At 57.7% G+C, this 12,065-nt stretch overlaps 1 protein-coding gene across 1 annotated transcript in view; it reads left to right on the forward strand.

The window, feature by feature from the left end:
* The first annotated feature begins 606 nt into the window (after positions 1-606).
* The window catches only part of ADGRF3 (adhesion G protein-coupled receptor F3), a 20,541-nt gene continuing 9,082 nt past the window's right edge, over positions 607-12,065 (forward strand). The window contains exons 1-7 of the mRNA XM_029913226.1: positions 607-920; positions 1,412-1,503; positions 7,824-7,976; positions 8,539-8,718; positions 9,222-9,440; positions 10,651-10,860; positions 11,605-11,748. Of these exons, the coding sequence (XP_029769086.1) occupies positions 607-920; positions 1,412-1,503; positions 7,824-7,976; positions 8,539-8,718; positions 9,222-9,440; positions 10,651-10,860; positions 11,605-11,748 (1,312 nt within the window). The remainder of the gene's footprint in view (positions 921-1,411; positions 1,504-7,823; positions 7,977-8,538; positions 8,719-9,221; positions 9,441-10,650; positions 10,861-11,604; positions 11,749-12,065) is intronic.

Raw genomic sequence — 12,065 nt, forward strand, 5'->3', positions numbered from 1 at the left:
CCAGAATCGCCGTTCCACAATATCCACATGACCCATTGCCACCATGATGTCCTGGGCGCTGGGGCTCGTGGTTTCTGACAGCTCTGTGCTACTCTCCGACTTCAGGCCATCACGGCGGTGTCGTAGCCTCCTCGCCTGATTTCTCTGCATCTGCCTCAGGGAAAGGTGTATGATAAGCTGCGAGGTGTTGAGAACGGCCACAACTGCAGCGATGGTCGCAGCGGGATCCATGATCGCAGTGCTGTGGCGTCCGCGCTGTCACTGACCAGAAAAGTGCGCGAACTGATTTCCCGCCGGCGCTTTCATGGAGGGAGGGAGGGCGTTAGTGACGGACGGATGACGACACATTTTTTTACCCAGAAGGCATTGGCGGCTCGACCCAGAATTCCGATGGGCAGCGGGGACTGCGGGAACTGTGGGATAGCTGCCCACAGTGCACCGCTTCCAATATCGACGCTCGCCCCGTTAGTGTGGACTCACAAAGTCGAATTACTGTCCTTAGTGTGTCCTTAGTGTGGACACACACGTTCGACTTTGCAATATCGATTCCACATATTCGATTTAAGTAAAATCGAACTACCCTCGTAGTGTAGACATACCCTTAGAATGCAAAAGGCAGCAAATGAACTGCAAGTTGAGCATGACCAGAAACTAGCAGCTCTTCGATTGCTGGAGAAGCAGAAGAACGCTGCTCTCGAGAAGGAGGCTCGTAAGGGGCGTCTGGAGCTGCTGCCTGCTGAGGAGAAAGCTCGACAGAGGGAACAGGGAACTCACAATTGGAAGCACCCGTACAACCCCTGGGCCTCTCCCATTGGGATGGTGCCAAAAAAGGATAAAACCATGAGATTTTGTGTGGATTACAGGAAGCCAAATGCTATCACTCAGCCTGATCCTTACCCCACCCCCAGAATAGAGGATCTGTTAGATACACTGGGGGGGCCAAGTTTATAAGCACCCTGGACCTGACTAAGGGGTACTGGCAAATACCCCTAGATGCCGAGGCACAAGAAAAATCCGCTTTCATAGTGGAATCGGGCCTATATGAGTTCAGAGTGTTGCCCTTTGGGATGCAAAATTCAGGGGCTACTTTCATGAGACTTATAAATGAAGTTCTACGGGGATTAGAATCTTTTGCCAGGGCCTATATAGACGACCAGGCCATCTTCAGCCGTTCGTGGCGAGATCACCTTAACCACATAGGGGTTGTGTTGCACCAGCTCAGGGAGGCCAACCTAACTGTTAAAGTTTCTAAATGCAGAATGGGAGCTGCTGAGGTGACCTACCTGGGGCACAGGGTGGGCAATGGGCGATTGCGCCCTGAGCCTTTGGAGGTGGAGGCCATTAAGAACTGGCCTACCCCTAGAGCTAAGAAACAGGTCCAATCGTTCATTGGTCTGGCCAACTATTACAGGAGGTTTGTACAGGGATTCAGTGACATTGTTGCTCCCATCACAGACCTGACGAAAAAGGAAAAACGAGACCGGGTGCTGTGGACGGAGGCCTGTGAGCAGGGATTACAAAGCATAAAGAGTGATTTGGCCAAAGAGCCTGTTTTGGCCAGCCCAGATTTTGAAAAGCCTTTTTTGCTATGTACGGGTGCTTCCAATGTTGGGCTGGGGGCAGTGCTCATGCAAGAGGGGGCAGGGGGTAAGAGACATCCTGTGGCGTACTTAAGCAAAAAGTTGTCCCCCACTGAGCAAAATGACGCTCCCATTGAGAAGGAATGTTATGCCATTGTCTGAGCAATCAAGCAGCGTAAGCCCTATTTGTACAACCAAAAATTCACTGTATTGAGTGATCCTGGCCCCTCTGGTCTGGCTGCACAAGGCCAAAGGTACCAACTCCAGGTTGCTGCGTTGGAGTTTAGCCCTTCAAGAGTATGAAATGGATATAATCCACATAAGGGGGAAGGAAAATATTGTAGCTGATGCATTGTCCGGGATGGGGAATCATTAGGATGCACTCAGTGATGTTTATGTCATCCCTTCCTGCATCAATTTTGCATTGGGGGTGTGACGTTATGAGTGTAATATAATATCTCATTGAAAGGTGACAGGGCCAGAAAGAGTTAATTAACTCCCAGACTGACCTGACCCATGGCCGAACTTTAGAGACTGGTTAGGAAGATCTGTAAATGAACAGAGCTTTGAAATGCAAGTCTGCATTGTTAGAGGTAGAAGGGGAGCTGTTTGCTCAGGGCTTGTGATGTAAGCTAACAAGTCTTGTCTATTGCTATCGCTTTGATTCGAAGATCAAAAAAGGAATATTAACATTTAGGAAGATACTCGAGGGAAATAGTATTACTGTCTCTATGTCTCTTTGAAGGTTGTGGTAACCTGTATCTGAACTGTTTAATGGATAAATTACCCTGTGCTAACTGCCAGGATGTTTGGGAGAAGGAGAGTTAAGCCTATTGTTTTCTCAGGTCCAAAAGGCTGCTGGAAATGTATAAGAACCCTGGGACACGATCCTGCTTCATCTCAGATCTGCTTTGGGTTTCAAGAGGGGGAAACCTTAAGCCATAAGGATTGAGATCCCCAGTCACTGACTGAAGTCACCCTGAATATGGACACTGGACTATAACCTATGGACTATTTCTAAAAGGACTTTTGGCAACTACAAGCTCATCTCTGCTGTGTATCTGAACCTCAAGAATTGAATTCAAGTCTGTCTGTAGATTGATCTTTTAACCAACACTCGCTCTCTTTTCTTTTTTAATACATTTTAGCTTAGTTAATAAGAACTGGCTCTAAGCGTGTATTTTGGGCAAGATCTAAGTTATAATTGGACCTGGCTATCTGGCTGATCCTTTGGGATTGGAAGAACCTTTTCTTTTATATGATGAAGTAAGATTTTCAGTAATCATCATCATATCTGACAGGTGTGTCTGGCCGGAGGCCTGAGGCTGGGTACTTTAAGGGAACTGCGTTGTTTGGACTTCTGAGTAACCAGTGAGGTAATACAGGAGCTGTTTTGTGCTGGTTGGTAAATCTAAGTATTGGAATATCCACCAGCGTTTGGGGTTTGTTTGCCCCGTTTTGTTTGCAGTTCACCCTGATTGAGTGACCTCAGCTGGCTCCCACGGGCAGCACCATCACACCCCTCATTCCCCAACCCTCTCCCCCACTCCCCAACAGCCCCACCGCCCCTCACCCCCTTCACAGCCCCTCTCTTCCTGTCCCTCTCCCCTCACCCCCCCGACATCCCCACCGCCCCTTGCTCCCCCACCCCCAACACTCCCCCCACCCCCCAACAGCCCCACCGCCCCTCACCGCCCCTCTCTTCCTGTCCCTCTCCCCTCACCCCCCCAACATCCCCACCGCCCCTTGCTCCCCCACCTCCAACACTCCCCCCACCCCCCAACAGCCCCACCGCCCCTCGCTCCCCAACCCCTCACAGTTCCTTGCTCCCACCCACGCCCCTCTCTCTCCACCCCCCGACAGCCCCACAGCTCCTCTCCCCACACCTCTTCACAGCCCCTCGCTGTCCACCCCCCTCGACCGGTTTCCAGTAATGATTCGCCCGGGAAGTTGTTTGTACTGCTAACGGGGGCAGCTGCTTTCATGTTACAGTCTCAGTGGGGCTTGGAATCTGAGCTGGGGCAACCTTGGACGGGGCGCCCCCTCGTGGCAGCACCACAGCACGACTGGGGCACTTGCCTCAGTTTCCCCTCTCAAGTGCTTTAAAAGACTCCAGCGCACGTTCATTAATGGTGTCCCACACAATGTAAATGGTCCTTACACACCCAACCCACAGGTCCTACAAAGCCCAGTGCAGTCACCACACCCCCGTGAGCTGTTCTTTCCAGGCTTCGCTGGCCCTTGCCTAGGGGTTGACCGGCTCCCAGGCCTTTTTGGTGTTGCAGACCTCTCCCGGGACCCCTCCCTGCTCTCCTCTGAGCTCTGCACACCTGATGTACAGGGAAGGGAAGCTGCCCCCTCGGCTGTACCTGGTTAATTACCAGGCCTGGCCAGCCCCGGACCATCCTGTCACAGAGGGCGCAGGGGTCCTATCACCTAGCTCCCCCACTCCCCCAGCGGACGAGATTATTCCCCCCTGGTTCCCAACAGCAGCTCCCCCCCGATCTCTGTGTAAACCGGCCCCGGCGGCGTAGCCTGTTTGCATCTTGGACTCGCCCCAAGGAAATTTGCATTTCTGAGCTAGACGCCTCAGCCCCAGCTCCCCAGCGGCCACTCTGCCAGGGGTGCCCCACCACGGACTGACGATGGGCTGCGCTGGCATCCCGCTGCCCTGCCTTCTGGTCCTGGGCGCCAGCATCCAGCTACACATGCAGGAAACCCTGGGAGACACTCCAGCCGCGGTGAGTTCCGCCTTTCTTCTGGGCTCCAGGATTCCCCCCCCAGGAATCAGGCCCATCCATAGACCACAGCAGACAGAGACGCTGTGGGGGGGGGGGGGGGGGGGGAATAACTGCGGGGGGGGGACAACACCAGCAATCAGTATTTAAATGGCTAGAAAAGTGCCGTGTGCTCTGCCCTCCAGAGAAGTGGGGAAGATGCATCACTCCACCGCACACTAAGCCCTGGACTGAGACTGGCAAAGGCACCCTCAGCGGGCGGGGGGTGATGGGAAGGCTGGGCTGGCCCCCAACACCCGAGGGTGCCTTTGCCAGTCTCAGTCTTTGCCCCAACAGGGCTCAGGAGCGAGGGAGCCTGCTGTCTCCGGGTCACCGGTTCACATCCAGCCCAGGGGCCACACTGCAGTCCCATCGGCTGGGCATGTGGAGGCCTGTGCCCGGGGAGGTCAGGGCTCTTGCTTCCGTCCCCACTGGAAAAGCCTCGTTTCACAGAAGGGAAACTGAGGCAGGTGCCGCATCAGGGCCAGAGCATAGGAACTCCCGGCTCCCAGTCCCACCCCAGGGGTGCTTTTCACAGAGGAAGCCCAGTTACTTCCCCTGGCACATTTTTGGTTTCCTCTATGTCGGGACAGGCTGGATGTTGTGAGAGGCCTCAGATACGGGACGGAGCAGAAGCTGCTTCCATCAGGACCGGCTTGGAAATACCTGGCCCCTAGGGGCTAGCCCAGGCCTGTCCCTTTAAGCCCCACAGGTGCCCTGGGTTTCGCCAGGGACCGAGTTTCCCATGCAGATGAGATCCTCGCCCTGCCGGCAGCCGGAACCGAAACATGGAAATGATGTTTGCTCCCCAGGGTTTGCACAGCTTGGACGCGGTGTCCTCAGGAGACAGAGCCAGCCTGGCGCCGGGCGTGTTCTGGGAAGGCTCTGTGCGGACGGGCCATTGGCCCAGGCGCCCGCCCCGTGCAGCACTGGTGCACTGTGTATGAGGATGACGGGTGCACGTGTGGGCACGGTAACCAGGCACTGTGCGTGTGTGTCACGTAGATGTTGCAAACCGGGTGTGTGCGGCTCAGACCCAACTGACCCACGTTGCATAAAGGGCACGTGGCTATACGGGGTCTGGGTGTGCAGTGTGTAGGCAGAGGCCCCAACTTCCCGGGGGGGGGCTTGACCCCAGCTCCACCCCAGGCCTCACCCCCACTCCGCCTCTGTAACGATGCGGTTCTGGCGGGACCCAACTGAGAGTGTCAATTCAGGACAAATAGCTAAAACAGGGCAGTTACAGCCCAAGGCTGGGGTTTTTCCATCTCTAAGGCAAACCCAACCAGCCAGACTAAGAAGACTTTGGTCTTACCCCCACTGGCTAACCACACGTCACACAAGCAATTCCCTTAGACACTCCAGTTTCCCAGTATCACCACCAGTGCCACTCGTTATGGGGATGAATGGTTATGAAAGCCAATACCCCAGTAAAAGAAAAAGGTTCTCCTGATCCCAAAGGACCAAGCCCCAGACCCAGGTCAATATACCAATCAGATCTTACCCACAAATCACGCTGTTGCCAATCCTTTAGAATCTAAAATCTAAAGGTTTATTCATAAAAGGAAAAAGATAGAGATGAGAGTTAGAATTGGTTAAATGGAATCAATTACATACAGTAGTGGCAAAGTTCTTGGTTCAGGCTTGTAGCAGTGATGGAATAAACTGCAGGTTCAAATCAATTCTCTGGAGTACATCCACAGCTGGGATGGGTCCTCAGTCCTTTGTTCAGAGCTTCAGTTTGTAGCAAACTCCCTCCAGAGGTAAGAAGCAGGATTGAAGACCAGATGGAGATGAGGCATCAGCCTTTTATAGTCTTTTCCAGATGTAAGAACACCTCTTTGTTCTCACTGTGGAAAATTACAGCAAAATGGAGTCTGGAGTCACATGGGCCAGTTCCTGCATACTTTGCTGAGTTACAAGGCGTATTTGCTTTCTCTCAATGGGTCAATTGTATAGCTGATGGTCCTTAATGGGTCATCAAGCAGGCTAGGCAGAGCTAACACCAACTTGTCTGGGATGTTTCCCAGAAGCATAGCATAAGTTTGAAATACAGACAGTATAGAGCCAATATTCATAACTTCAACTACAAAACTGATACACACATATAGACAGCATAATTATAACCAGCAAACCATCACCTTATCTTAGACACCTCATTTGACCCCCCTTTATACAAGATTTGGTGCCACTACAGGACTTTGGTTGCAACCATGTTCTATATGGTCCCAGATTATATCAATAACATCACAGCCTCTTTCATCCCTTCAGCACCTCCTGCACGCTGAACAGCTGATCGTGCGGGCGGGAGGCGCTGGGAGGGAGGGGGAGGAGCCGATCTGCGGGGCTGCTGGTGGGTGCTTCAGCTGTAAGTACAGTGCATGCAGCACACCTGTGCTATGTGGCTTGAGGGCCGGGGATGCAAGATCAGGTGATCCTGATGCAGCTTCTGTGCACGGCCCATACTGCTGGCTGTCAGGAGATTGGAGTGGATCTGGGCCCAGCGACCCCACCCCTACCCCCTGTGAGGCCAAGCCAGGCTCTCTGCCGGCCTGTGTGGCTCTTGCTAATGCTCAGTCTCTCTCCCTTGGTCCTTCCCCAGGGTTTCAGGAGCCCAGCGGGGGAGAGCGATGGCCAGGCCCCCCTGGAGAGAGTCAGGAGAACAGCTGGTGAGCAGGGCATGGTGGGAGATGGGGCCCTCAGCGGTGTTTCCTGAGCTGGGGGAGGGCAAGGGATGGGGAGGGAGACAGGGGACAGGGAGGAAAGGTGGGAAGTGTTGCATACTCTGCAGATACACTGAGAAGTTGGCTAAAACCTACAATACTCTTGCTGGAAGGCTGCACCATCACCCAGTTTTATTTCTGAGAAGTCAGAACGATACACACAAGCAGCAAAGCAGAGAGAGACAAAGCAGGCTGCTCCCTGTGGCTGCGTGGCCCAACTCCCCTCACCTTAGGCTGGCTCTCTGCAAACTGACTGCTGCTAGCCCCCTCCCCCCCTCCTCAGAGCCTGCAGGCAGCACCAGGCAACCCCCCTGAAAATTCACAGTTGGGAAACGGGCCGGCCCGGAGAACCAGATACCCTGGGGGGAGGTCTCTCGAGAGTCTGTCCATGGCCCCTGCCTGGCCTGGTGTCTGGTCTTTAGTGTATTTCTCCAGGGAGGCAGGTGCTGGGGGACTCGCCCAGGGCATCTGGCAGAGACGGGAAGTGCCCTGGTTTGCTATGTCCCTGGTTAATGTGCTAACCGCTGGGCCACCCGATCCTGCCCCCCAAGCAGTCGGCTACGCACTGCAAGCCCCACAGGGTCCCAGGTCCCATGCCCGGGCACCCTCGCTCTGTGTGACAGCACCAGGGCTGGGGTGGGGAAAGCCGGGCACCGCCGGGCATCCCGCGGGCCGTGGGGGGAGCAGAGGCCTCAGGGCAATGCCCAGCCCCCTGCCCAGACAGGTTCGCTCTGGTGTTTCAGGCCTGCTCAGCGGTGCTGCCTACGTAATGCTGGCGCCGCTCGCCCCAGGGACGATGGACGCTGCCCAGATCCAGCTGCTCCTCGGGGCACTGCCTGTGCCTAGGCCACTCGCGGGCTCTGCGGGCAACATCACAACCCTGGGCGTCAGCACTGGTGAGCGGCACGTGGGGCCCCGGGGACGGGCAAGGCCCCTCTCAACCCACACACCCAGCGCCTCTCTCTAACCCCTGCCCCCCAAATGGCCTGACCTGCATCAATCCCCCCAGGCCACCTGGCCCGCGTGTGTCCAGCCCCCCAGAATGGCTGATGCATGTCCGTCCCACCCCACCACCACCTGACCGGCATCCACACACCTCTGAACATCTGACCCCCAACCACCCCCCAGGCCACCTGACCCGTTTCCATCCGCCCCGCCAACTCCCCACTGCCTGACCTGCACCCATCCCCTGCTGGCTGTACTGCCTGCTCCACCCCCTCACAGCCACAGTCAAGTCTCCTGGGGGAGGGGGTCTCCTGAGTGCGCGTGGGCCTGGCCGATGCCCGGCTGGCAGCCCCGCGGTACGCCCCAGGGCAGGCAGCAATAGCAGAGGGGTCTCTGGGGTGCTCCCGAAAGCCTCTGGCTGGCTCGGCAGCCCCCGGGGGTACCTCACAGCAGGCACCGAGCTGAGCAGGCTCCCACCCGTCCTCACCATCTCCTCTCTCCTCCTGACCTCAGAGTGCGGCCCGGTGCAGGGCGCCAGTCGGGAGTGCCGCTGCCTGCCAGGCTACGAGTGGAACGGCGTCGTCTGCGGCCAGTACGCCGCCTGCGGGGCCCTCCTCCTCTCCCCCTGCAGCTGTCTCCGCTGGACGGCCGAGAGCCCCGGATACTGCCAGCCACTGCTCCCCAGCACCACAGGCAAGCTCCCTGCTGCCCTGTGCCCAAGCCTGCCCCAGGGCCAGGCGCCATGAGACCCTTGAGGTGGTGGGTGAAATGATCCCCGGACTCCTGGGTTCCCATCTCGCTTTGCCAGCCCGGGGGAGAGCTGACTGATGTGGGGCCTCAGGCCCAATTCTGCACGTGGAACAAGTGGGGGGCCCAAGAAATGAGGCACCCAAGTCAGTGCCATGCTGGCAAGGGGCCTGCTCACCCTCCTGTCCCCTTCTTGCGCTCACGGTGCCCAGCTGCCTCGCTGGGCGCACGGGAGGCTTCCCGGAAGCGCTCCGAGACGCTGGCTTGTGGGTGCGCTGGGCTGGGCTCCGGGAGCCCGTCAGCTCCCAGGCATCCTGCCCGTGTATCTGAAGGCTGCTGTCAGCCCCTAATCCGTGGAGAAGGGGCCTGCTTTGGGCTCACCCTACGGGCGGTGCCCAGCGGGGGCTGCTGTCAGCACCCTGGGCATGATCCCCTGCTTCTCATTTCAGGCACTGCGAGCCCAACGTCGGGCTCCCAGCTAATCCCAGCAGGGGGTGACCTCACCATCTCCTTCAGCCTGGGGGCAGGCGCCACCGAGGTGACATGGTACCTGCTCAGCCCCGACGGGAGCTTGGCAAGGGAGATCCGCAATGGGACACAGACGATGCTGGTAACCAACGGCTCAGTGGCCGTCCTGAGAGTCAGCTCCATCTCTGCGGACTGGGCAGGTACATCCCCCCACGCCCCAGTGGTAGGAACAGTGCAGACAGCAGGGGACTCCCAGGCAGTTCTCACCAAGACCGGCTGCTCTCCCCAGGCCACCTCTGGTCGAGGCAGGCTGGTGACTGGAACGATCTAGCTCTAACCCCTCCGGGGGGCTGCGTTAACTCCTGGGCAGCAGGAGAAGTCACCGAGTCTCCTTAGACTGATCCTTCCACCCCCCGCCCCGGTCCCGCTCTCTGTGAGCCGCTCCTAGCCGGATGAGTTTGACTGTTGCATTCCGCATTAGGGGAGGGCTGGTGGGTCGCAGTGCCCCTGAGTCAGCATGAGTCACTGCGAAGGGGCGTCACTCGGGGATGTCACACGGGCGCGAGGGAGGCAGCCAGGCCCAAGCATTTAATAACGTCTAAACACATTCTTATAATCTCAGTAGCTGTTTTAACAATACTAACACGCAGCTGAGCCAGACCGACTGCAGCTAGGGATGTGTCAGTGTTCAGTGGACACATGGGGGACATGGCGCGAGCAGGTTTCTGGTCTGCCAGCATCACACTAATCTTGCTGGACCCTGTGAAAATCAGGTCTGTCCCACCCAGAGCAGGGCAAGGGGAGACCCTGTTTGATGTGCACCCTGGGCCTCTTTGCTGAAGCTGCGCAGGCGAGTTAGGGATGATGCAGGCGTCCATTCACCCACTAGGACCCCAGCGCACGAGCCCGCTAAAAGCCGTCAGCCCATCAGTCACGCGCGGGCTGGAACGGAGCAGGGATTCTGCACCAGCCAACAGGCGCAGCAGGATTTGCAGGGAGGAAGTATTTCCAGTGGGAAGTGCCGAGGCGGGGATACCAGGAGGCAGAGCCTAACGTCTCAGGTTACAGCTGAGCCATGCCAATGGGGCTCACGCCCACCCTTGGGCTAAGTCCTCCAAGACCGTTAGCCATCACACGTGCTGAGGACCCTAGTTCTCCACCTCATCCAAAAACGGCAGCACAGCGCTCCCTAGTGCTGACTTGGAATACCATAGACCAGCTCCACTCACTGGTTCACCCACAACACGCCCTGCAGCCGCTGATGCCAAGCCCTGAGCCTGCCTCCTTGGAGGGAGAGAGAGAGATCAGCCCCCCAGGTGGTGATGGCGCTGCAGAGGGTGCCTCTTCCCTGCGCGAGGCAGGCGGGGGGCAGAGCGAGCCAGCCCGTGACTCTGTTCTGGTGTCCGGCAGGGGAGTACATATGCCAGTACGTCTATGAGAACTCCCAGCTGCAGCTCAGGGAGCAGGTCAGTGTCTCGCTGGGCCCCGAAGACATCGTCCAGACCCCAGCCCAGGTGTCCATGAACTGCAGCTCCTCCGGCGGGATTACCTTGCGGTGCTGTATCCGGAACAGAGGCAAAGCCTATCGAGTGTCCTGGGTCCCCGGCTCCAGAGCTCCAGGTGCGTGGGGGGCTGAGCGAGGGGAGTACTGCACACCCCGGGGGGACCCTGGAACTCTAGGAACCTGCCCTGACTCTGGGAGTGGAAGTCATGGGATGGGAACGCAGGACGCACCAGCCTGGCTCTGACCAGTGGCCCAGCTGGTCTAGTATCCCGTTCCCTGGCGTTCCACACGAGCTGGACGCCTCCAGCCAGCTGGGCAATGCCGGCCTGTCCTTCCTGGCCCCCGCCGATCAGCTGACACTGGAGACGTGATGTCTCTTAGCTGAGTTTTCCTAGCTAGGAGCATCACTAGTGCCTATATAAAATGACCCATCGGGCCACAGGCTTTGATTCACCCACCTCCCGCCAGAGGGCGCCCGATGGGCTGGCTGCATGCTGCCCGAACGAGTATCTCCTCTCGGCATCACCGTGGTGTCTGGTGGTTAGAGCCGGAACGAGGCCCTCTTCCGGCAGTCCCTGACGTGCTGGGTGGCCTTCCACCGTCACGTATCCCTCGCTCTGCGGCAGAGTCCCCGGCTCTGCACTGCGGCTGAGGCTTAGTCGCACGCAGGGGCCTAATTAACGAACGCGTGTTGGTCAGGTGCTTTGAGGTCAGACACGTCCCCTCCGAAACTCCCCCTTTCCACGCTGACCGGCCCTGGCCTCTGCAGCCTCTCGTCACGTCAGCCCGAGCCCATCAGTTGGTGTGCTAGGCCTGCCGTGTCCCTTCCATGTACCTGTGTCTCCTGTTCCCTGTCTCAGCTGACCTGGTGGGTGACACGGACCCGCTCTGCCATTCCTTCCCCCTGGAGACCTGCCCCGCCCAGGACACCCCGTACCAGTGCGTGTTTGAGAGCGAGGGGCTGGGCGCGGCCCAGGCGGTGGTGACGGTGTCTGTAATACAAGGTGAGGAGCGCTAAGTGAGCCACGGGAGTTTGGTTTGTCCTCTCAGCTCCCCAGGGGTCGGGGCTGGGGGCAGCAGCCAAACCACACTGGAGATGGGGTAAAGCCACCCTAGCTCTCAGGGGCCCTCTATGCTTGTGATTCTCTTTGCTCGTACGCGCTACCGTAGCGTGAGCATCTCCCAGCTGTGTGTCTGGCGGCGGGCACGCACTACCATGGCGTGAGCGTCTCCCAGCTGTGGGTCTGACGGCGGGCACGCACTACCGTGGCGTTAGCGTCTCCCAGCTGTGGGTCTGACGGCAGGTACGCGCTACCGTGGC

The sequence above is a fragment of the Terrapene carolina genome, unplaced genomic scaffold (genome assembly GCF_002925995.2).
Source record: "Terrapene carolina triunguis isolate 2854851 unplaced genomic scaffold, T_m_triunguis-2.0 Scaffold523, whole genome shotgun sequence".
Classification (NCBI taxonomy): Eukaryota; Metazoa; Chordata; order Testudines; family Emydidae; genus Terrapene; species Terrapene triunguis.